This window comes from Myotis myotis, unplaced genomic scaffold (assembly GCF_014108235.1).
Source record: "Myotis myotis isolate mMyoMyo1 unplaced genomic scaffold, mMyoMyo1.p scaffold_m19_p_15, whole genome shotgun sequence".
NCBI lineage: Eukaryota > Metazoa > Chordata > Mammalia > Chiroptera > Vespertilionidae > Myotis > Myotis myotis.
This window is the reverse complement of record NW_023416319.1, coordinates 4,513,645-4,538,829: the sequence shown is the minus strand read 5'-3', so window position 1 is coordinate 4,538,829 and position 25,185 is coordinate 4,513,645. Positions and strand designations below refer to the sequence as shown.

General features: G+C 53.0%; 2 protein-coding genes across 4 annotated transcripts; one reads left to right on the top strand and one right to left on the bottom strand.

The window, feature by feature from the left end:
• Window positions 1-1,226: 1,226 nt before the first annotated feature.
• Window positions 1,227-8,886, bottom strand: PAOX (polyamine oxidase). Of its 3 annotated transcripts, XM_036335752.1 has the most exons (7): window positions 8,644-8,884; window positions 7,640-8,126; window positions 6,401-6,600; window positions 4,105-4,357; window positions 3,426-3,538; window positions 2,773-2,930; window positions 1,227-1,603 (listed from the first exon to the last, which is right to left on the bottom strand). In XM_036335752.1, exons 1-7 carry the CDS (start codon window positions 8,825-8,827, stop codon window positions 1,460-1,462), a joined length of 1,539 nt encoding a protein of 512 aa, XP_036191645.1. In that variant the 5' UTR covers window positions 8,828-8,884; the 3' UTR covers window positions 1,227-1,459. The 3 variants fall into 3 exon arrangements, with proteins under 3 accessions (XP_036191645.1, XP_036191646.1, XP_036191648.1); XM_036335753.1 differs by lacking the exon at window positions 3,426-3,538 and having other exon boundaries at window positions 1,467-1,603; window positions 8,644-8,885; XM_036335755.1 differs by lacking the exons at window positions 1,227-1,603; window positions 2,773-2,930; window positions 4,105-4,357 and having other exon boundaries at window positions 3,450-3,538; window positions 8,644-8,886.
• Window positions 8,887-13,917: 5,031 nt separating this feature from the next.
• Window positions 13,918-21,096, top strand: ECHS1 (enoyl-CoA hydratase, short chain 1). The gene is made up of 8 exons (XM_036335751.1): window positions 13,918-14,064; window positions 15,364-15,561; window positions 16,045-16,172; window positions 17,355-17,454; window positions 18,709-18,813; window positions 19,259-19,378; window positions 20,088-20,155; window positions 20,951-21,096. Exons 1-8 carry the CDS (start codon window positions 13,977-13,979, stop codon window positions 21,014-21,016), a joined length of 873 nt encoding a protein of 290 aa, XP_036191644.1. The 5' UTR covers window positions 13,918-13,976; the 3' UTR covers window positions 21,017-21,096.
• Window positions 21,097-25,185: the final 4,089 nt, after the last annotated feature.

The window sequence follows — 25,185 nt, the reverse complement described above, 5'->3', positions numbered from 1 at the left end:
AAAAACTGACTGCAGTTATACAATGAGTTAGACAGTGAGTCCTCACTGTCCGTGTGACGTAGTCGGGTCCCAGCAACTACTCAATGGCACACAGAGTTACAAAACTACTTCTCTAACGGGATTTTTGAAACGAGCTCCTAAACTTCAACATGCTCAGATTCTCAACACGAAAACATCTTCACGGTGGTCTTGATGGTCTTAAAGTTCCTAACACGCAGCGTTAAAGGTTCCTGGGGCTGAGACAAGTGCCCACCACCAGAGACAAGTCCTGCCAGGTGGCCTCCCCGCTGAGTGAGCCTCCGGATGAGTCAGAACCGGTGGGGACTCAGCCCCCAGTCCTTCTCACTGAGCCGCCTCCCACCCAGGAAGCAGCCTGCATCCTGCCTTTGCCTCTTGGGATACAGAAATGCCTCCCCAGGCCTCAAGCATTGATGCAACTGTGGGCGTTAACGATACAGATTTATGCATCCGATTGGAGCTGCATCCTTTCTTAGCCTAGGGCCGTGAAACGCAAACAAACCCCTGCTGAAGTCTGGGCTTCTTGCACAGCTTTGATTGGAAGCGGTCCAAGCAAAACCACTCCAGTGACACAAAGCACTGGGCACACATACAACTCCTGGGCAAGGGGCAGGAAGACCCTTTGGAGGGGCAATCTGACCCAAGACAGGAAGGATAAGGGGCTATGCCAGCCGTGGGCAAACTACGGCCCGCAGGCCGAATACGGCCCGTTTGAAATGAATAAAACTAAAAAAAAAAAAAAAAAGACCGTACCCTTTTATGTAATGATGTTTACTTTGAATTTATATTAGTTCACACAAACACTCCATCCATGCTTTTGTTCCGGCCCTCCGGTCCAGTTTAAGAACCCATTGTGGCCCTCGAGTCAAAAAGTTTGCCCACCCCTGGTATGCCAACACACCCCAACATCGCCCAGTGCACTCCTAGCGCTCTCCTCCCTCACCCTCACACACCGGCTACCCTGACCCTCCGCACTCTTGAGGCCTCATTGTTTGTTCACTTCCTCCAGAAACCCTCAGGATGGGGTGCCTCCTGTGCCCTCCCATCTCCCCACTTGCTGGCCCTCAGAAACACCTGAAGATGCCCAGAACAAGTGGCAACCACAGCACCCAGAGTCCAGGGGCCCTGCAATGACTGGGCCTGGCGCAAGTTGAAGACAGAAGCCACAGATGCTGCAGCCCTGAGGCGTAAGGACGACTCTGGACACAGAGGTTTTGACACGCTTTATGTGAGCCACCCACCAGCAGCTGGTCACACCTGTGTCTCACTTCTCCAGGAAGACTCCCCCCGACCCCAGCTCCAGCTCAGCCATCGCCAGACCCAGTGACAGTCGTGAAAAATGAGAGCAATGACCCGTAACAATACATCCCAAGTCTCCAGCCAGGCTGAACAGAGGAAAGGATGGTGGCAGCCTCCCCCGGCAAGGGGGGAAAGGGCTGGCTCAGAGCCTGGGACCGTGCAGCTGCGCCTGGGGGTCCAGCAGAGCGATGAGCCGGTCAGCCTCCCTCCAGCCAGAGAGCAGAGCCCCGTGTGTGGTCGAGTAAAACGTCCGATGTGTGGCTTCTCCTGCAAACAGTACCTGGAGCTGCAGAGAAGGGTGGGGTTAGGATGGGGTTCTGGGGCCCAGCAACAGGCCCATGCCTTCCGCTTGTGGCTACAGAGCTGATGGTGTGGCGGTGGCTTTGCTCTTCACCTAATCCCACACCCTGATGTGGCCACAAAACAAGAGTGGGTGCTTCGCACGGAAACAGGGCTCAAACGGCAAACATTCGGGATTAAACGTGATCACAAAATGGAAAATGCAACAGAGGGCCTGGGAGACAATGCGGAGAACATCCCCCAACATGCAGACCGAAAAACAGAGATAGAAATTAGGAGAGAAAAAGATAAGAATATTTGAGGACCAGTCCAGAAGTCTACCATTCAAACAGAAATCTTAGAAAAGAAAAGAAAGCAGAGAGAAGATGAGATGATTCACAAGAACTTCCCAGCTGACTGAGGGGCTCAAGACAAGCCATGTGAAGGGAGTGGACGCCTGCCAAGGGTGGTGTGCCTCTGGACTCCGTGGGTGTTGGAGCCTAATGCTCTTTTAAGCTTCCTAAGAGTTTGGAGCACGGGACACAAGGAAGAAAGGTCTCCACGTGGCTTTGGACTTCCCAACAGCAACAGTGGAAAATGTTCTAAACCCTGAAGGGCATGACTCTCAAACCACGATTTTATACCCAAACTAGGAGACTCCTACAGAAAGGTGGGGCCCATGTCCTGCCCCAGAATGGTGCCTTCTGACTTCTGAGCGTGGTCACAGGAGGTGATGCAGCGCCCATTCCACTGGGACGCCTGTACTGGAGCCCTGGGAAGCCACACGAGCATGTGCCCTGCGGCTATGTATGTGTAGAATTCTGATGAAGATAATACATTTTAAAAGTATTCTTGATTTCCAAAAAGAAAAGGGATTCTCCTGACTGGCATGGCCCAGTGGTTGAGCGTTGACCTATGAACCAGGAGGTCACGGTTTGATTCCCAGTCAAGGCACATGCCCGAGTTGTGGCCTTGACCACCAGAGTAGGGTGTGCAGGAGGCAAAGATTCTCTCTCATCATTGATGTTTCTGTCTCTCTCTTCCTTTCTCTTCCTCTCTGAAATCAATGAAAATATAAAGCAAAGGGATTCTGAGTCTCAGGGGCCCCAGCCCCACCCACACTCTCTTGTGTTCAGCAGGACCCCGGTGCCTTCCCATCCAGGGGCCACACCATACCTGGGCCTTCTCTCTGTCCGCAGGGAGGGGCTGTGCCAGCAGGTCAATGTCATCCCCGGTGCTGCCCACGGCCACGTAGCTGTAGGAGCCTCTGGAGTAGGGGGCGCTGTGCCAGCGAGACCTCAGCACACTCTTGGGCGCAGGAAGCTGTGGATTCCCTGAACCACAGAGATGCCACACGTGAACCGGGACTCCTCCCACAAGCCTGCAATTGGGCCTTCATTTTCAAGACTGAACAGTTTAAAATGAAAGAAACTGCCCAGGAAGAAAACCAAGCCACAAAGTGTATGAATAAGAGGCTCTCCCAGTCTTATCCACTCTGTCCAACTGGGGACGCCATCACTGCATCCTCACCCCACGTGACCATGTGTCACTGCGCTGTCTGAGCCTCCATGTCTCATCTTAAAGCCCTGGTTAGGGGCTGCTGTATTTATTTTGGTGGCATATTTTGGAAAAGGGAAGTGAAAAGTGTTTGCAAAGCCATCTCAGTTGCTCAGGAACAAGAACTCAGATAAGTGACCCCACCAATATAAGGAAGGATCGTCCCTGGAGGCGCAGAGGCAAACTCAGTTCTTCACTGTTAGGAAGTTTGGTTCCCCTTTAGAGGTCATCCAACAAGGAGCACAAGGCAGAGCCATGGCCGTGGTCAGTACCTGTCACCCGGCGAAGCATGCGTGTCAGAGACAGAAGCACCTCCTCATCTGACAGTGTCTCCATGAACTCGGACTCAAGTCCAGCGATGAACCCACAGAGGACATGGGAAGACCTACGCGGAGAACACACCACTGAGACAACCCAGGTTGGGCTTTGCTGGAAAAATCAGTCCCTCCCTCCCTAATGATTCCTGTTTTGATTTCTGAGTGAGCACCAAGCCCACACCCGTTGCTTTGCTTATGCTGCATGTCTGGGACACACGACTTAGCCCTTCAAGTGAGGCTCTCTGATCCCATGACTTACAAGGATGCTTTGTTCAATGACTGCATTGGGTTTAAGCACTGCCTCCCAGTTACAGACATGTCCACATTTCAGACTTCTTCTGTGACCTACATAAGCCCCAGCTTGTATTTCAGCAAATACTTTCTTACTGACTAAACATGCCTTCCTTCCACCAGCACATTCTTGGCCTCAGCAATGCTGACAAGCCACACAGTGTGCCCATCTGTCCCACAGGGGTTAGGCCCAGGTGGTCTGTCTATCATCAGCCCTTGGGGAACCCTCAGGATCCCCACCATGAAACCCTCCAGACACCTCACAGTGAATCAACCCAAACGACGCCGAGGAGCCAGCCCTCTCAGCACGCAGGCTTCCTCAGAGAAATGGGAGCATACATACTCGAAGGAAGGCAGGACCAAAAAGCCAATCAGCTTCTTGACCCAGGCGTCCTGCAGCGGGGGAGCGGTGTCCTCCAAGGGCGATGTGTCCTCCCACACCACCTGGATGTGCTCGCAGTCCGGCTCCCAGAAGGGCTCTTCAAACTCCAGGAAGATCTTATTGTTGGTCCCAAAACCCATTTTCCTGATCCCTTCTGCCTTCTCAGCGGGCAGTGGCGGCTGGAAGAAGGTGTCCAGATGTTCTTTAAGAAAACCTGGAATTTATCAGTGGACTCGACTTACACCACAGAAATATCCGTAACTGGGATCAGCAGCCATGGAAACCCACCCTGAGCCCGCAGAAGAGTCAGAGAGAGGCCTCTGTAGGGATGGAGGCTCGTGTCTGACCCTTCTGCCTCTCACCCCCGGAAAGCACAGCGCCCCAGGATCGTGGGGAGAAGCAGTAAGAGGCACAGCACAGGCCTTTTCAGAGGCCACATAAACACAATCTGCCAGATGAAAAAATTAATGTAGCCAAGTCAAACAAAACAGGAAAAATCAGCCACTGTGGAAGCCAATCCCTTAAGATGCACATAACTCGCTAGTCAATGAGAAAAGGATGGACAACCCACAGGGAGTGAGGCAGGGGGTGGGGAGGACCAGAAGGGGTCGCCACACCCTCCACAGCCATCCCCACCTGTCCAGATCTTCAACTCAGGTCCTACAGAAATATCCATATAGTGTTCTTTCATATATATATATATATTTATTGATGTCAAAGAGGAAGGGAGAGGGAGAGAGAGATAGAAACATCAATGATGAGAGAGAATCATTGATGGGCTGCCTCCTGCACACCTCACACTGGGGATTGAGCCACAACCCAGGCATATGCCCTGGCAGGGAATCAAACCGTGACCTCCTGGTTCATAGGTCGATGCTCAACCACTGAGCCATGCCAGCTGGGCCGCACAAGCATTCTTAAACACACATGTAAAACATTGTGTGAAACAGAAAAAATAAAAGTAACCTAAATTTCCATCCATATCTATAATAATAAAAGCATAATATGCTAATTAGGCCAGATGGCCCAAACAGTGGAATGACCTTCTGGAAGAAGCTGGGGCTAGGAGGGCCTAGGCAGCCGCTGTGGCTATGAGGGCCAAGACCCTTGCACAAATTTTGTGCATCAGGCTCTAGTCTACACTAATAAAAGAGAAACATGCAAATTGGTGTCACTCCGCTACGCCCACCAGCTAATCAGAGCGGCTATGCAAATTAATCCAACAAAGATGGCGGTTAATTTGCTTACGCAGGCGCGGAGCGAAGACTGGAGGCTCCGGCCGGAGTGAAGACTGAAGACTGAAGCCAAGCCTCACTGCTGCAGCCGGACCAAAGGCCTGGGTCCCGGGTGCCAGAGGTAAACTGGTGCCAGCAGCCAGGGGAAGGAAGGCCTATTGTGCGAATCTTCATGCAACGGGCTTCTAGTTAAGTAATATTAAGCAATGGCACCTGCATAGAAGAAAATTCTATGTGGCTGTAAAGAACAAGTGTGGTACAGGCCTGGCTCCCTGTGACAGTATGGACAGTCGTAACAATGCTCCTACTGATCACAGCAAGGGCTCAGTAAGCACCAGCAACTATGAATGAACAAAGGGGGGAAAGAAAGAAAGAATGAAGAAAAGAAAGGAAGGGAGAGAGGAGAGAAGAGGCAAATGGAGCAGCAGAACAAGATTCCACTTGTGGGGCATGGAGGAGATTTTAAGTCAGCTCTGGCTCCTGCTAGCTTTGTGAACTTGGGCAACTGACTTATCTCTGTTGACATTTGTCAAACAGGAGATGGGGCCAGGTAAGTTCTCAGGCTGCCTCAGGGGTAAATGAGACAACTCTGGCAAAACTTTGATTTCAATCATCTCCACCTTTTATCAAATTGCACACTCCTACTCAAAGTCTCTGTCGAAAGCATCAGCTCTAGAATTAAATAGATTATGTACTTAACTCCTTCCTTGATGATGGCTGGACCTAACCTTGAGGTGTGGCTTTCATGCTGTCTCCCAGGTGAACCTCCATCAGGAGATCCCCCAACCTTTCCAGAAAAGACCTCCAAAGGATGAGAACAGCTGACTTCCCTTTTCTCTGTGAAACTCCTATTTCCAAAGCCTGGGATTGCTATAAAACACAACAGAGTCACTCTATCCAAGACTTAGAATGAGAATGTGAGCTTAGCAGCCAGGAAAAACCCCAGCGCCAAGGGAGAGAGCCAGAGGCCAGGGCACCTGGGGCCGAGAAGGGAGGAAACCCTGACTGGATGGTGACCTTACCTAAGGGCACAGTAAGGACCACGTGATGTGCTGGGAAGCAGTCTCCATCCTCACACTCCACCAACACTGGAAACTTCTCCCCAGGAGACTCAGCTTCTTGGAAGGACCCATTCCAGTGAATAGTCTTCACAGGCTTGTTAAAAACCATCACGTCCTGGGGCAAGGAGGCCAGGATGCAGTTTGTGAGTCCTTGGTAGCCCCTGGGGGAGACAGGGTGTTGGCACTGATGAGAGGACCAGCTTGGAGGGGAGACACTAGAACAGCCCTCCAAGAAGCTGCAGCAGCTCTGTCCCCACTCAGGTTCCACAGAGGAGGCTGGGAAGGGTCAGGGAGGGCCTGGGGGCCTCCTGCCAGGCTCCGCCCTGTGGTTTCTGATCCACCACAGGAATGTTAATACCTGCCTCCCGGCTAATGGGAGGATGAAATGGGCAAAGTTCCAAGGTAGTGAACAAGGTCCCTGCTGTCTGCCCAGTGCTCTGGTTCTGCACAAAGGCCCTTCCCTGTGCATGGGGCCTGGGAGGACACCTGGGAGAGCCCAGTGGGAATGTCTCACTAGTGCCTGGGGGCAGACTGAGTCCCCCTTAACCCTCCCACCACTCCCCTCCAGGGAAGGACCCCTCACACAGTGCTGAGCACCTGAGGGGCCTCGTAAACATGGGAGGAAGAAAGCATTACAAGATGCATTTCCTTCTTTTAATCACTTTTTCTTGAAAATCATTATTTCCCTTTTCTTAAATGAGAAAAATTGGGGAAACAAATGACCAGCTTTCTAAAAAGAGAAAGCCCTGGGTGGTGTGGATAGAGCGTTGGCATGCAGACTGAAGGGTCCCAGGTTCGATTCTGGTCAAGGGCACACGCCCGGGTTACGGGCTCAATCCCCGGAAGGAGGCATGCAGGAGGCAGCCAATCAATGATTCTCTCTCATTAATGTTTCTATCTCTCTCTTCATCTCTGAAATCAATAACGATATATTTTAAAAAATAATAATGAAAAGAGAAGACAAAAGTCCCCCTTGACCCTCCCACCACTCCCCTGCCTCCCAAAGCTTCACCAGAGGTACATGGAGGGGGCCTGGGGAGCATGGAGGGGACCTGGGGTGGGTGAAGGGGGCCTGGGTGGGTGCATGGAGGGGGCCTGGGGAGCATGGAGGGGATCTGGGGTAGATGAAGGGGGCCTGGGTGGGTGCATGGAGGGGGGCTGGGGAGCATGGAGGGCTGGGTGGGTGTGGCATACACATACCCAGGAAAAGTGCAGTCCAGCCCCGGCAGCACAGTGTACTCCCCAAAGGGTGCGAGGGCCACCAGGTCCATGCTGTGGGTGCCACTCACACAGCACTCTATGTTTAAGAAGTTCTTCAGAATGGCCAGCTTGAGCTTCTTGGTCTCCTCGTCCTCTGTCCAGCTGGCCAAGTGCTGACGGATCTCCTTCTTGAGGAACTCCCCCACACTGGGCACGGGGGCCTCGGCCGCGTGCAGGAACTCCCGGGACTGGTCGATGAGGCGGTAGTACAGATGGCCCATCTCCACCACCAGCCCGAGGCTCACACTTTCCCCGGAGCTGGCATAGGACACCGAGGGCAGCGCCACGTGACCTCCGGTATCGATCCTCTGGTTCTCCTCTGACAGCTCCTTGTCCCCCAACAGCCCGTACTTAGCAGCCAGCTGGAAGACGGGGTTGCCCTGAGAGGGCCCATGGATCCAGTGAGCGCCTACCTCCACCACACCACCTGGGAGGGGACACAGATGGCACCTTGCGGTTCTGTCCCCGCGAAGGTGAACCCTGAGCCCTTCTCCTGGACCTCAGCCAGCTCTGCCCTTCCCCAAAATGCTCTGAAAACCAGCCCCAGGGCCACGGGTCCCTGAGGACCCCAGTCCCTCACCGAAGGGCCTGGCCCGACCTAGTTTGAGGGGGACCCCGGAGGAGGGGGTGTGCTGGCCTGCACCAGCCTGGGGAGCACACCGGAGGGATGACCTGGGACCGAGCGCAGGCTGCGGTGGGTACAGTCATGGGATCCCTCCCCGCAGGGACTGCCCTGCCCGCCACGGGCAGCTGAGTTTCGGGGACCAGTGAACTTTGGTTGATTAACTGGGGCGCGGCGGGGGTTCACTTAGGGGGCAGGGAAGGCTTCCGGGTCGGTTAAGCCTGGGCGCAGGCCGGCCAGGCGGCGGCAGAGCTCGGGCGGGGCGGCACCGGCTGGGATCTGGGCATGAGCTCGGGAAGGGAGTTCGGGGAGAGGCCGTTACCGAAGCTGCGCTCCGAGCGGATGCGGCCTCCAGCGCGGGCTGTGGCCTCCAGGACCCGCAGGTGCCGGAAGGCCGGGTGGCGGCAGAGCCTCTGCGCCGCCCCCAGCCCCGCGATGCCGCCGCCCACCACCAGCACCCGCGGCCCGCGGCCCGGGGCCCCCTCGTCGCCGCCGCTCGACTCCATCGCGCGGTCCCGGGCGGTCCCTGCGCGTTCCCTCCGCCGCGAGGTGCAGATAAGCGGGCGGGCCGGGGGGCGGGGCCTTCCTGACGCCGGGGCCACCTATGGCCATTGAGCCTGCAGACTCGCCGACACTGCCATTGGGCTGAACCGAATCAGCCTGCCCGTTTTTTTTTTTTTGGTAAACGGATCAGAAGTCACATATCATACATCTCACCCACTGAACGTGTACGGTTCACCATGTCACAGTACATTTGCAGAGCTGTGTAACAACCCCCGCTATCAGGCCTGGACCGCTTCCATCACCCCGAAAAGAAACACGACACTGTCACAGCGCTCCGCCGCCGGCACCCATAACCCAGTTCCTGTGTCTGTGGATCTGCCTGTCCTGGACATTTCATGTAAGTGGAGCCGTGCACGTTGTGGCTTCTTTCACTCAGCATCATGTTTTCAAGGTTCATCCACATCAGAGCACGTAGCATGTATCAGCACACTCCATTTCTTTTTATTGCCAAATAACATTCCACTGTATATTCTCACATACCATTCATTGTATGGCTATCTCACATTTTGCGTATTCATTCATGAATTGATGGACAATTTCCCTCCACTTTTCAGCTGTTACAAATAATGCTATGAGCATTCACGTACGAATTTTTGTGTAGACATATGTGTTCACTTCTCTTAAGTTTATGTAGGGATGGGATTGCTGGGTCATATGGTGCACTATCTTTCACTTCTGAGGAACTGCCACACTTTTCCAAAGCGCCTGCATCATTTACATTCCCACTGGCAGTGCATGGAGATCCCGGTCTCTCCACACCCTCACCAACACTTAACATTGTCTGTCTTTTTAGCCATCCTGCTGGGTTTGAAGCAGTCCCTCATGGTTTTGATTTGTGTTTCCCTAATGACGAATCATGTTGAGCATCTTTTCGTGTGCTTATTAGCCTTTGGTATGTCTTTATTAGAGAAATGTTTGTTCAATATGTTACCCATTTTTAATGAGTTTGTCTTCTTGTTATTGCGTTCCAAGTGTTATTTAAATAATTTTCATTATTAAAATTTAATTAAAGCTTATATTTGTAAAAATAAAACTTTTCATAATCTAGTATTCAATAGCTATTTTTAAAAAATATATTTTATTGATTTTTTACAGAGAGGAAGAGAGAGAGAGATAGAGAGTTAGAAACATCGATGAGAGAGAAACATCGATCAGCTGCCTCCTGCACATCCCCCACTGGGGAAGTGCCCACAACCCAGGTACATGCCCTTGACCGGAATCGAACCCGGGACCTTTCAGTCCACAGGCCGACGCTCTATCCACTGAGCCAAACCGGTTTCGGCTTCAATAGCTATTTAGTTGCCAATGTAAAGAATCAGCACTGTGGAGAAACTAAGATGGCGGCATAGGTAAACACCGGGAAATTGTCGCCTCACACAACAATTGAAAATTACCGCAAAGGACTGAGCAAACATCATCCAGAACAACAGGAAGGCTGGCTGAGTGTAAATTCTACAACTAGAAGGAAAGAAAAGCACGCTGAGAGCCAGAGGCGCTGCGGAGGTGAAGTGCAGAGGTACGGCGGCTCGCGCGCGCGAGGAAAGGGGGAGGCACCTGAGGATGCGGCTGTCTTTTTGAATCACAAGCTCCCGACTGCTCTGAACTCCGGTTCCGGGAAGTCTCTGGGGACCCAGGACTCATACGGGGAGAAGCTGGTCTGCCCAGCAGCGGGCGAACTTGAAGGCGGCTTTCCCTCAGAGGTGCTTGCAGCCATTGCCGGGACACTGGGTCTCGCGACTCCGAGCGGAGAATCAGCCATAGCTCCTTGATCCGCCCTTGGATTCCCTGAGACCCCGCCCCACCCAGGCTGCGGCAGAGGCTTTTGCATGTGAATGTACCTAACTGCAGCCGAGCCAGGCAGACCCGGAACTTCCAAGAGAAGGCCCAAGGCCCCGCAGCGGCTTGCATTGCTTCACAGCTGAGCCTCTTCGTGGCTCCTGCTGTGTGGCCTCAGGCAGAGGCTGAATTAGCACCTCCTTAGATCCAGGAGCCACTGAACCCAGTGGTCAGAGGGGGACCATCCAGACTGCAACTCCTCAGATCCATAAGGGACACACTCAGGGAGCAGACTCAGTGAGCACCAAAGCCCCACTGAAGCAAGTCTTGCCCCAGAAGGGTGTCTTCAGCACAGAAGTTCTCCCACTTGAGACACAGCTGATTCTCACAGCCAATTGGCCTGGAGGTCAATTCCTCCCAGTGATTCACCAAGAGTGCACCAAGAGTGTCCACCCCAGGTAACTGGGGAGGCTGAGCCACTGGGCCCTGCAGGACACCTGGCGCGCAGGGCCACTCTATCAACACAGGGAAGCTGCCAAAATGCGGAGACAAAGAAACAGGTCACAAATGGCAGAAATGGAGGAAAGCAAACGATTGGATATAGAGTCCAAGGCCACGTTTATAAGGTTTTTCAAGAATTTTATGGAAACCGCCGATAAATTTAATGAATCCCTCAATAAGTATAGTGAGCCCATGGAGGACATGAAAAAGGACCAACTAGAAATTAAGCATACACTGACTGAAATAAAGAATAATTTACAGAGATCCAGCAGCAGACAAGAGGATCCCAAGAATCAAGTCAAAGATTTGAAATACAAAGAAACAAAAAATACCCAACCGAAAAAGAAAAAAGAAAAGAGATTCCAAAAATATGAAGATAGTGTAAGGAACCTCTGGGACAACTTCAAGCGTACCAATATCAGAATTATAGGGGTACCAGAAGGAGAGAGAGGGCAAGATATTGAAAACCTTTTTGAAGAAATAATGACAGAAAACTTCCCCTACCTGGTGAAAGAAGTGGACTTACAAGTCCAGGAAGCGCAGAGAACCCCAAACAAAAGGAATCCAAAGAGGACCACACCAAGACACATCATAATTAAAATGCCAAGAGCAAAAGATAAAGAGAGAATCTTAAAAGCAGCAAGAGAAAGACAGTCAGTTACCTACAAGGGAGTACCCATACGACTGTCAGCTGATTTCTCAACAGAAACCATGCAGGCCAGAAGAGAGTGGCAAGAAATATTCAAAGTGATGAATAGCAAGAACCTGCAACCACGATTACTTTATCCAGCAAAGCTATCATTCAGAATAGAAGGGCAGATAAAGAGCTTCACGGATAAGAAAAAGCTAAAGGAGTTCATCACCACCAAACCAGCATTATATGAAATGCTGAAAGGTATTCTTTAAGAAGAGAAAGAAGAAAAAGGAACTCTTACCATTTGCCACAGCAAGGATGGAACTGGAGAGCGGATAAATACCACATGATCTCACTCATTTGTGGAATATAATGAACAACATAAGCTGATGAACAAGGACTGATCCAGAGACGGAGAGGCATTGATTGGACTGTCGGGACTTGGAGGGAAGGTAGGGGAGGGTGGGGGTAAGGGGGAAAGATCAACCAAAGGACTTATATGCAAGCATATAGGCCTAATCAATGGACATGGACAACGGGGGGGGGGGGGTGAGGGCATGAGCGGGGGGGGGGGGGGTAGAGGGTAACGTGGGGACAAGGACACATATGTAATATCTTAATCAATAAAAAATATATTATAAAAAAAAGAAAAAATCAGCACTGTAAAAAAAAAAAGAATCAACTGGTGTGGGTCAGTGGTTGAACATTGGCCCATGAACCAGGAAGTCATGGTTTGATTCCTGATCAGGGCACATGCCTGAGTTTCGGGCTCAATCCCCACTTGGGGGTGTGCAGGAGGCAGCTGATTGATGTTTCTCTCTCTATCCCTCTCCCTTCCTCTCTTTAAAATCAATTAAAATATATTTTTTAATCTTTATTGTTGAGAGTATTACAGATAAAAATATATATTTTTTAAAAAGAATCAACATTGCCCTAGCCGGTTTGGCTCAGTGGATAGAGCATCGGCCTGTAGACTGAAGGGTCCCGGGTTCGATTCCAGTCAAAGGTGCATGCCTGGGTTGCCGGCTTGGTCCCCAGTGGGGGGCATGTAGGAGGCAGCGGATCAATGGTTCTCTCTCATCATTGATGTTTCTCTCTCTCTCACACTCTCCTTTCCTCTCCAAAATCAATAAAAATTTATTTAAAAAATCGGCATTGCGCTTCATGCCTGCTCCATTTACACCTATAAATACATACATTTCAGAGTGATATGCATTAATGTTCCTCAGTCACCTTGTGCAACTGCTGTGAATAACTCCCTACTTCCTGAGTACCTCGGGCCACCAGACAGACAGGCAGAGGAACAAGAAAAGGAATGTCTGTCTTTTCCTTGTCTCAACACTCAGCTCTCCGCACAGCAAATTCACCTGGTTTCTACCATCGGCCGCTCTTCATGGAGGACACTGGGTAAAAGAAGGGAAGTGTGGGAGCCTGAGCTATTGAGCCCGAGAGCAGATTTCAGGCTCACAGGTTGTGTCCCTGCTGTAAGGAGGGCGCTCGAGCGCCTATTCATTCCCTAATATGGCTGGATTTCTGTGCCGGACAGCTTGTGTGCAGCTCAAAGTCCCGGCCTCCTGGGAACCAGGTGTGGCTGGCCCTCAGACACCGGGAATATGGTGGGGCAAGGGCCGAGGGCCAAGCTAGCACCCACCTCTGCCCAGGAGAAGCCAGGAGGCGACGCCGCCAGGTGGAGGCCGCGGCGCCGGACAGCAGCCGCGGGCCACGCCGGGCGTCCGGAGCCTAGGTCAGCCCGAGTCGCCGAGGTCCCCCGAGGACGCTTAGACCCCGCCGGGCTCGGGCGGGCGGCCTCCAGGCGGGGAGGGGCACGGCCCTGGGCAGGCGCGGGGTCCACGCGCGGAAAGGCCACCAAGGTACCATGGGTCCGCGCTCACAGGTCTCAGGGCTACTTCCAACCGCTCGGAGTCAGACTGCAGCCGGCCCTGGCTGAGGTGTGACACCACCGACCCAACTTCCGCCTCCAGACCCTCGGCCCCGCCCCAGACCCTTCTGCCCTTCCCTCCGGCTCGTGGCCACGCCCCCGTCTCCCGGACTAATCTCGCGATACGTACGCGGTCTCGCGATGCCGGGCTATGGGCCATGCCGGCCTGTGGGCGGGGCGTCCCCTGAATGGCTCGGCCGGGGGCGGTGTCGGGGGCGGGGCGAGTCGTCCCCTGAGCGCCATGGCCGCGGTGCGTGTCCTGCTGCTCCGGGCCCGCGGCCCGCTGCTCCCCCGGCCCGGCCGCGCGGCGCTGCGCCCCTTCGCCTCGGGTGAGTGCGGGTGGGGCCGCCGCCGCCGCGCCGAGCTCGCTGAGCCCTGGGGATCGGTCGGGGCCACGTTGTGTTTGGAGCCGGATGTGGGAGTCCGCGGGTTTGCCTGACTCTAAGGGGCTGTGCAGGGAGCGCCGCGGGCATCGCAGTGGTCGCGCGTTCGGTCCTGCCCGGTCCTTTCCCTTCACCCCTGTATCCAGTTCACGACCCAAGTACCGAGTGGTGTCGGCGTTACCCTGAGTTCTCCTTGACCCTCCTGCACCCTGGCTGTAATCAGCAACCGTTTCCAGGTCCCCCGACAGGTGACCTGTTATTCCAGTTTCTCCCCAACAAGCCCCGGGGCAGGGACTGTGATCCCGTGTTACCGTTCACGAAAGCGGCCACTCCAACGTGCAGACACACACACCACGCCTTTGCCGCCTCAGGTCAACCCTCTTCCTCTCCAGGTCAATGCTGACCCCCACGTCTGGGCCGACAGTTTTGGGGTGGGAGTCACCCGTGCCTGTGCGTGCCCCCCACCAGACGGTCCACTCAGCAAGGCCAGAGCTCTGTCCAGTTCACAGCCCAAGTCCCGTCACCTAGTTGGCATTGGTTGAAAACACGGATTCCTCCTCCCTTGTTTCTGCGGAATCACAAGTCTCTCGTGCTGGCGGAGGCCTTCAGAAGGAAGGCTGCTGCGAGCTGTTCATTGCTGGGGTTTTTGTTGTTTTTTTAACTTAAGATTCAAACATCAGTGGAAGCAGCGTGGTGGGACAGCCACCCATGTGGCTGAGAGCTGGGTGCTGCAGCCACCAGGGACGGTCAGGGGTCCCTCAAGTCTGTCCAGGTCACTGTGTCCACTGACGGGGACACATCCCCCCAGTTTGGGGCCTGTATTGAACCTCCATCCAGCACAGCCAGGGGTGAACCTGAGGAGGGGGTGAAGGATTAGAGAAGACTGACAAGAGATTCCAGTTGGGGCCAAGTGGACCACTGCCTGGATGAGGAAACAGTGACAGCCTGTAAGCTGAAGCTTTACTGTATAGTCAGAGCACACAAAGCAAAGCAAGGGGAGTTTCATGACTATTTCATTACTCAAGCCTTGTTTTGGCAGCACTTGCTGCACCCCCCACAGCCCATTAGCTACCTAGGAACAAGGGAGGACGATAAGGTCAAGCTTACTAGTAATTGTGCTAGGAGGGCTCTGCCCTCCAAGCTGGGACCTGTATGTGGCTCTGCCACAGGTCAGTCCGGGGCTTGACCCTATAGCCGCTCCCCACACTATATGAATAGAAGTCTCCTTTCTTCTCTTTGTCCCAGGGGCTAACTTTGAGTACATCATCACAGAAAAGAAGGGGAAGAACCAAAGCGTGGGGCTGATCCGACTGAACCGCCCCAAAGCACTCAATGCGCTCTGCGATGGCCTGATCAAGGAGCTCAACCAGGCGCTGGAGGCCTTCGAGAAGGACCCAGCCGTGGGGGCCATCGTCCTCACGGGCGGGGAGAAGGCGTTTGCAGGTGCGGTGGGCAGCGTGGTGGCAGGTAACCCAGGTGTACGAGGGGCGGTCCGACCGTGATCACGCCCATGGTGCCGTGTTGCAGACAGACTTACACCTCTGAGGTAGGGTCAGAAAAGCTCAGACAACTTGGGTTGATTTACATGTAAAATGGAAATGGGCTGGGGAACTGCTTGGCTGAGCTGCTCGGTATGTTTAACACTCAGGCGTGCTCTGCCAGCAGAGTACCTTTATACCGGTCCTCCATAGTCAGGTGTCGTGTGTTGAGGGCTCAAGTGACCAATGAATAAGCCCAGCCTTCTCTGAGTCCACCTTGAGTCTGTTTCTTGCCCCGGCTCCCCTCACGTATCACAGCGATTTGCCACTGTCCATCACTGCGCAAGCCAGGTCTCCCCAGGGGCCCCAGTGCCTGCTCACAGTGGACACTCCGTAGCTGCCTCTTGGGGTCTCTGCACTCTGGTAACTGTGGCCTCACTTCCACCAGCTGGAGCCGACATCAAAGAGATGCAGAACCAGCGATTCCAGGACTGTTACTCCACTGGGTTCTTGAGCCACTGGGACCATCTCACCCGGGTCAAGAAGCCAGTCATCGCTGCTGTCAATGGTTACGCTGTGAGTGTCAGCCCGAGTCTCCCTCTCGCTCAGAATTCCTTATGGAACTGTACTTGTGAGTGTGACATGTAACCGGTTTTATTTTGAAAAGGCCTAAGTCTAGTTCCCCGGCCAGGAGGCCTTTCCCACTTGATGCCAAAGAGCCAAGGACTGTAAGGAGGGGAGGTGTTTCAGGATCTGCTCTTGTCAGCGCCCTCTCCCCCAGTGTTCATGACGACCCCTGTGACTCCCTGTAATGTTCCTCCCCTCTGCTATGTTAAAGGCATAGTGTTGGCTTTTTGTACAGTTGTGATGACTTTCCGACCTGCACTGCACCTATAAACGAACCTCTTTAACTACCGTTGAAAGCTCGGTGTCCTCTGTTTGGTGCATTGAGGTCTCCTGCAGGCGTGTCGACTGCTCAGAGATGCTGGGCTGGTCAGAGCCTGAAGAGAAGTGATGAGAGCATTTCACTTTGTGACTGTTTAATAAAGCTCCCTTGGGGTAAGCCAGGGTCAGCGGTTAAAGTGTATTGGAAAGCCATGCCCATTGGTTTGCCTTCGAGCCTCTGCAGAGAGATCTTAGGACCCACAAAGCCGAAAGTGTTTGCTGTTTGGCCCTTTACAGAAAGAGTTGGGCCACCTCAGCCATTTTATAAGAAACTAGAGACCCGATGCATGAAATTCGTGCAAGAGTAGGCCTTCACAGCCCTGGCTGTCTTGGCCGCCCTCGCAGCCCTGGCTTCATCCAGAAGGTCATCAGGACGGTTGTTCCACTGTTCGGCCGTTCAGTTGATTTGCATATTACACTTTTATTATTATAGCTTCTTGGGAACACTTAACAACTTTGCACCACTGTGTTAATCTTTGCTATACCCCAGACTATTTTCTTTTCTTTTTTTTCTTTAGAAAAATTACTTATTTAATTTATTTTTTAAAATATGTTTTTATTGATTTTAGAGAGACAGGGAGAGAGAGAGGAATAGCAATCTGCCTCATACACACCCCTTACTGGGGATTGAACCTGAAATCCGGGCCTGTGGCCCGACTGGGAACCAAACCTGCAACCTTTTGGTACATGGGATACATCCAACTAACTGAGCCACACTGGCCAAGGCTGTGTTTCATTTTAATAGAATATTTAAGTAAGAAAATAGAGTGATTTTGTGATTGAACTCCCCTGATGACACCTCATGTTTTGCAGCTTGGTGGCGGCTGTGAACTTGCTATGATGTGTGACATCATTTATGCTGGAGAGAAAGCCCAGTTTGCACAGCCGGAAATCCTACTGGGAACCATCCCAGGTAAAGCAGAGTGACATCTGCAGCATAAGCTCTTCAGGTCACTCCCCAGAGTCTGCCCACCTCTTAGGGGCTTGAGGACTTTTCCAGGAACAGGCAGAGCATGTGGCTTGCACATGACGAGGGACGTGGGGTTGTCGTGTGAGCACTGGACGGGTGGCTGCCTGTGTCTGCCTATTGCGCCCTCTGCCCCCCAGCTCACTAAGTGTAAGTGGTCACAGCAGCACTCAGAGATGGCCATGGGGGTCACGGAACTATGCCAGCTCTTTTGGTGATGGCCACATCCGTGTCAGATGCTGTTAAGAAGGCAGACCACACACTGGCTTACAGTCCTTGTAGGTTAGAAGCTTGGAAGATGGTGACTGAGGGCCAGCCCTGAGAGCTTGTGCCTGGAGGTCACACATGTCACATCTGCTCATGTTCCAGTGACCAGAGCAAGTTTATGGCCTCATCCAAGTTCAGCAGCACAGGAAATCAGACCCCCTCACACGGAGGTCGGCAGGAGCAATGGGCAAACAGTGCAACCTCTGCCCCTGCAGTCCACCTGGTCAAGATTCCGGGCCTATGTCCCCACAAGGTCTCTGCCCCACATGTCTCTGCCCAGGGCATCTCCTGAGCCAGCTGGGTGGACAGGAAAGTGTGTCCCATTGGCTAAGGGCAAGGACAGCCCACATGAGCTCGGCGGCCAGTGGGCTCTTCCTGTCCCAGCTCCCAAGGCCGGAGTCTGCTGCACTGTGCTGTCTCCCTCAGGTGGTCCCCTGACTCGCCCTTGTGCCTGGGGTTCACCATGGAGTAGGTGACTGGGCAGACTGCTCTCTGTCCAGCTGGTGGAGGGTCGGTGGCACGTGGAGGGGAGCTCCATAGGCTGGACACCCGCAGAACGCTGGGGGAGAGGGGCACATTCAGAGTGCCCCAGGAGGCGGGAGCCCTGCTCTAGGCCCAGACCTTGAGGGGAGCAGGTCAGATCAGAGGCCTCCCCCCAGCCAGGTCTGAGGCTGGAAGCTGTGAGCTCTGTGCATCTGTCTGGAGTCTGACTCCTGTATGAGGTGCTTATGTAGGCACTGGGGTGCCAGGTGGAGGGGGGCAGTGAGCATGGAAAGGAGGCCTCCCAGGGTTCCTCGGGTCTCCTGCCTCCCCCCTGCTGGCTGCCTCGCCCCACCTGACAGACCCGTCTTCAGCCCCTCAGAACTTGTGTCTGTGCATGTTGGCTTATACTGGCCACAGCCCGCTGAGACCCACAGCCTTCTGCCCTTGCAGGTGCGGGGGGCACCCAGAGGCTGACCCGAGCTGTTGGAAAGTCTCTGGCCATGGAGATGGTCCTCACTGGTGACCGGATCTCAGCCCAGGATGCCAAGCAAGCAGGTACAGGCCGGGGTCCCCCATGAGGAGTGGAGGGGGGAGAGTTTCCTGCAGGTGCCCCTGTGGGCGATCAGCACAGTGCTTTCAGGGGTCCTGACAACCCAAGGGACTGCTGCCTGTATGGACACCCCATATGTAAAAAGAGTAGCTGAAGCATATGCACAGGTTACAGAATTGTGTTAAACCATTCATTTCCCGAGCTCAGTGTAAGCAATGGGGATTCTCTGAGACCTGGCAGCGCACCCTGTCCCCGCTGCTCCGTGACGTGGTCTGTCAGCGTCGAGTGACCACGCATGCAGCCCGCAGCATCGCCCCAGCGTGGGGACGAGGTGGAACCCTCCCTGTGTTGTTGCAGCTCCTTGTTAACAGCCCAAAAGACCTCTGCTCTCAAAGTGTCGACACATAACCAGAGCCGCTTCCTCATGTTGTGCACCATTCTGTGTTTTAGGTCTTGTAAGCAAAATTTTTCCTGTTGAGAAACTGGTGGATGAAGCCATCCAGTGCGCAGAAAAAATTGCCAGCAATTCTAAAATTATAACAGCGATGGCCAAAGAATCAGTGAATGCAGGTAGGTCTGTGCCGGGGGAAGGAGAGGCCGCCAGGACTTATGCGGCTTCAGCAGTTTGTCTCTGAATCAGGTGCCCATCCTGGACAAAATTGTTGGGATTCTCAATATTTTGAATTTGGCTCTTTGTAGAGTTTTTGTTCCTAGTTGCTCGCTCACAAATTCTGTTCTGAGCTCCCGTTGGTACTGAGACCAAGAATATGTCATCCTGGGGGACAGACAGGCACAGGTGGTGGCTGTGCAGGGGGGAGGCCTGATGTCAGCTTCTGAGAAACTCCGTTTCCCTGGGAGCTGGGTGGAGAGACTGCTCCTCAGTGGTCAGTGGCTGTGCAAATAGCCTGAGGCTTGGCCCAAGGGGCAGAGACTCCCGGACCCGGTGGGAGCCAGGACAGAGGCCACACGCTGCTGTTGCCCTGCGCTCCATTCTCTCCGATGGAGCTACCTGGCCAGGACCTTTGAGACTTTTAAAACAGTTTCATGGGCTGCCTCACACCCTCTGTGTTTGGACCGTTTGCATCCCACCTTTCATGCAGTTGAAAGTTTCTCACCTTCTCTTCTGGGAGAGGCACTGAGCTGGGGTGGTCAGGCCTTCCCAGGCCACATTCTACATCAGGTGCAAGTGCATGGGGCTCTGAGACTGTTTCCTGCCACCACAGAAAAGCACTCCCAGCTCCAGCATCTCACTTCGTAACATCCGGGTTTTCTTTTTCAGCTTTTGAAATGACATTAACAGAGGGAAATAAGTTGGAAAAGAAAATCTTCTATTCAACTTTTGCTACTGTGAGTAAACAACATTCAAGTAAAGAATCACACGTGTTCCAGCCACACAAGCTGCTGGGAATGTCCTGGTAGACTTCATCAGCCAACCCCACTCCCCTTTGGTCGGAGCTGCTAGCGTCCGTAGCTAGGTCAGGGGCTCCATCGTGAGTGGAAGTTCAGAAGGACGGACAGAGCAAGGCCATTTCCTGTCACAAAAGGTCTTCCTGGTGGCTCTTAAATGCAGTCCATTTACCCATGATTTCCTGTCACTCCAGTCACTTGAAATGGGGTTTAGAACAATGTTTTCTAGGATTTCTGCTAGTGACAAAGGAAATCATTCTTCTAATACAGATTTACCTCTTCTATTATCAGAAGGTCATATATAGGTTTTTTATGGAAGAAAGATAAAAAATGGCTTTGGCTCTTGAGGAAGTGCAGATGTGTGTATACACACGTGTACACACAGGAAAAGAGGCAGAGGTAGAGTCTGGATTCCTGCCTTATGACACCCAGGGTACTGCTGAATTCAGATGATTTGGTGAATGACCCAAATAGCGTGCATCTGAGGTTCTCTGTAGATGAGAGTTTATTTGACACAGAGGTTCGTGGTTCCTGAGTGAGCATCACCTGGGCGTGAGGGGAGGAGGTATGTAAAAATACCCATTCCCAGGCCAGCCCTACTCGGTCAGGGAATCGGACCATTCCCAGGCTTCCAGGTGGTCCTGCTGCAGGACCCCCGCCTGTGAGTGTGGAGAGCCCTGCACCTGACCCACTAGGACATGTGACGTCCAGCTCTGCTTTATTTCCTTTCCCCAGGAGGACCGGAAAGAAGGGATGACTGCATTTGTGGAGAAGAGAAAGGCCAACTTCAAAGACCAGTAAGAGCTGCTGCCTTTGCCTTAAAACCTCCATTGAAAGAGGACAAATTATTTTAGAACAAATAAACCCTCTCTTTTAAAGAGCAGTGTAGGTGCGTGCACTTTCTCTCCAACGGTGTGGAGTTGTGAGAATCGGTGTCTGGAGAATGTTCGCATTCTGACCTGAGTGTCTTCTCTTTTTCTTTTTCAATATGTTTTTATGTATTACCGAGAGGAAGGGAAAGGGAGAGAGATAGGAATATCAATGATGAGAGAGAATCATTGATCGGCCGCCTCCTGCACACCCCACACGGGATCAAGCCTGCAACCCAGGCTTGTGCCTTGACTGGGAATCGAACCATGACCTCCTGGTTCATAGATTGATGCTCAACCACTAAGCCATGCCGGCTGGGCTAGAATTCTTTTTTAATTGTGGTAAAATATGTTCCGGCCATACAAGCTGCTGGGGATTTTTAACCATTTCAAAATATACATTTCAGTGGCATTAAGTGTGTTCAGAGTCCTGCAGCCATCACCACCATCCACCTCCAAACTGTTTCATCAACCCAAACAGACTATCTCCATGAACTCCAGCTCCCTTTTCCCCACCCCACCAGCCCCTGGCACCCTCTACACTGCTTTCTGAATTTAGTATAATGTTTTCAAGGTCCATCAAGGCCATAACATGTAATAGTTTCTTTTCATTGCGGAACAGTATTCCTACTAGCGTTCTTTTAAATGGCCCTGGAATGTTTTTATGATGTTGGTATGTTGTAATTTACGCTTTCCCAGGTGTTGAGTATGTAGACTGCATCGTCTCTTGCTGTCGGAACGATCATGGATAACACTGTGAGCAGGAAACCTTGCACTTGAGTGGAGCATGTCTGAGATTGTGAGAAGGAGCCTGCACGTTGCAGGGCTGCGCGTGAGGGAACTCGGGCTGTGGGTCAGCAGGGCCTCTTCTCAGTGCTGGGCTGGCTGAGTCTCCAAGCCTGATGTCAGGACTTGCATCGGGATCCCATTCCCTGGCCTGGATCAGAGCTGCTGCATGCGTGGTGTAGGAGGTGCCCGAACAGAAATGTGAGTGGTGGCTGTCACACTTAGTGCCATTTGCTGGGGGAGACAGTCTACGCACTAAATTCCCTCTGCTGGCCTCATTCTTGGGGAGGGCCAGCTGCATCCCCTGGGTCACTGCAGTGTCAGATAGCACATAGGACACTGGGTAACCGGGTGACCCTAGTTATAGGAAGCCACCTGCCCCCTCTGGATGTCCACCGTTTAATTCTCACATCACAGCCCCGCTCAGAACTCTGGACCCTCCATCTTAAACCAGGCTCTCGCGTAAACGTCCAGTGGGAGAGGAACAAGTCCTGGGGCCCTGGAAGGAAACCCATGTCCTGCCACCTGGGAGGGCTTCCTGGGAGCCCCAGAACATCCTTAGACCCTCCACGGTGAGGGACCCTGCTGGCTTTCCATGCTGGGGCACAGAGCAAAGCAACGTAATAGACAGGCCCAGCGAGTGCGGCCCTGCTGGCTGCCACGTGCCCCCCAGTCTGGCCCCATGGCTGAGGTCACTTCATGTGTGGGTCATGGCCTGGGGCTGGGATGGAGCTGAACACCAAGGAGAAACCCACCTGCATTTGAGAAAGAATTGAAACGATCTGAAAGCTTCAGCTGTCTGACTGCCTTAGATCACATGCCCTTGTGTTTTGGTTGTATTTATGCAGCCAAGTGGGGCACTGGTCAGAACAAGAGTTTGACGTGCTGTGCAGACTGTCTGCCTGGCAGGTATTAGCTCTTCAGTCTCCACCAGGTCTGTCTGTGCTGTGATCTGAAATCCAGATCAGGCTTCAGAAGGGAGCAGTTTGAGAAGGAGGTGGTGGTGTCTTTGTGATCAGCCCGCTTCCCGGTGCTGAGAACAGAGCCATTCTTTTCAGAGGAGCCTCGGGTCTTTACGCTTTGACGCGTGCTGATGACAGAAGTAGGTACAAGGGGAGCTGCCTGCAGTGGGCCGGCCCTGGGACAGCAGGCCCGGAGGCAGGGTGTTCTGCATGCAGGTAGATGTGGAAATACTCACTCATTGAAGCTGAATGAGTGGCCAGGGATCTGCTGTGTGACGTGCCACCTACCCTAGAGGTGAGTAGACAAGCCGAGTATCCAGGGATGGAGTCTTAACACAGAAAACCACCCGGCCGGCATGGCTCAGTGGTTAAGCGTCGACCTATGAACCAGGAGGACTGGGCACGTGCCCGGATTGTGGGTTCAGTCCCCACTGTGGGGCGTGCAGGAAGTAGCCAATCAATGATTCTCTCTCATCATTGATGTTTCTGTCTCCCTCTCCCTTCCTCTCCGAAATCAATAAAAATTTTAAAAAATAAATAAGTAAATTACAGAATAAAATTGAGAGAACTGTTCGTTCACTGGTTTACTTTGCACATGCTTTGGGCAGTGGCCTCCACACTTTGATTTTGAGCTGCGGGTCCCCAGAGTGGAGTGGTGCCGGTTCTGAGGATCTTGTTGAGACCTCACACCCTTGTCTTCGCCGTGCTCAGTCGGAAGCCAAGAATGGTTCACACTGAGCCAGCGTATTTCAGAAGTCTGTCACCACAGGCTTATTTGGGTTCCAGAACTTGCAGGAAAAAGAGTCCACCCCCTACCCCCCAGGCCTGGTGGAATGGGACCTTCTCTCAGGCTTCATGCTGGCCTGGGGCTTGGGGTATGTGGGGACCTCTGGCTGTCAGGAGACTATAGTGCACTGATGGTGAACCTTTTGATCTCGGCGTGTCAGCATTTTGAAAAACCCTAACTTAACTGGTGCTGTGTCACATATAGAAATTTTTTGATATTTGCAACCATAGTAAAACAAAGACATATTTTTGATATTTATTTTATATATTTAAATGCCATTTAACAAAGAAATTAACCAAAAAAATGAGTTCACGTGTCACCTCTGACACGCCGTCATAGGTTCGCCATCACTGCTATAATGTGTGGCCATGTGCTCTACTGTGACTGATGGACCACAAACCCCTGCGTGAGCTTCCACTCCCTCTTGAGTTAAGTGACCTCTGGCCTCAGGTTGTTTTAGGGGTTTGGTTTATTTCTGAAACGGAAACTTTTCCTCCTCATCTATAAAAAACCAGCTTTCCCCTCATCTATTTCTACTAAAAAGATAAAGCTTTGGCGAATGTTGACTGTAAGTCTCCCCACTTAAACTTAGAGTGGAAACTGCTCAGGTACAACCCTCACCCTGGGTGGAATCGGCTGCTGGCCTTGCTGATTGCCACCCTCTGAACCACCCGTCCAGGGCTGTGTGTTCAGGGCACTGCTGGACGCCAGACTGGGTTTCCCACCTGGCTCCCTCAGCCAGCCGGGCTCCCAGAGCCAAGCTGTAAGATGTGGAGAAGGCTTTGTTTCCTTCAGGGTTTCACTGTGGCTTCGTTGTCTTTCATGTACACACAGATCTTTCCAAGGAGCTGCCAGGCTCTGAGCATCTTGTGTCACCACACGGCTGAGGGCTGTGGCCAGAGCACTGGCCGCACAGCCCAGTGTGCATTTGGGAACAAAGTGGAGGATGGCGGGCTCTGATGGGAGACAGCCTGGCCTGGGCTGGCCTCTGGGCTGCAGGGGAGGTAGGTGGGTAGGTAAGCAGGGCAGCCCTGCAAGGTGAGGGCTGAGGAGCCAGAGCAGGGAGGGCTGAGGCCCACTGGAGCTAAGCAGGAGCCCATCTGCAGGCTGAGCATTGAGTTTGGTGGTGGGTTCTTACGTGAGGGTGTGACTACGCCCGTGCACTCAGGGGCCTGTGCTGCTGTCTGCCCCACAGTCTGAGTGGGGGGAGGGGGCCGGGAGAGCAGACACAGGCTGGAGGCCAAGGGTAGTGTCAGCAAGGCACAGGAGCCACCTGCATTGGTCAGCTATTGCTGCATAACAAATGGTCCCTAAATTTAGGGGCTTAGCCCTAAGTCAGTTATTCTTTGACAGTCTAAGTGGGTCAGGAATCCAGACAGGCCACAGTGGCTCTCAGCTGGTGGGCGGTGCTGGGAGAGCCCCATCCAGGTACTCCCAGTACACAGCCCTTGGGGTCCTCTCCAGGGCAGGCCCAGGGAGTAAGTCCACCACGGGGTCTTCCTACCCCAGGACACCAGGGATGGGAGGGGGTAGGGAGCCCCGACCAGAAACACACGCGGGTGTCCG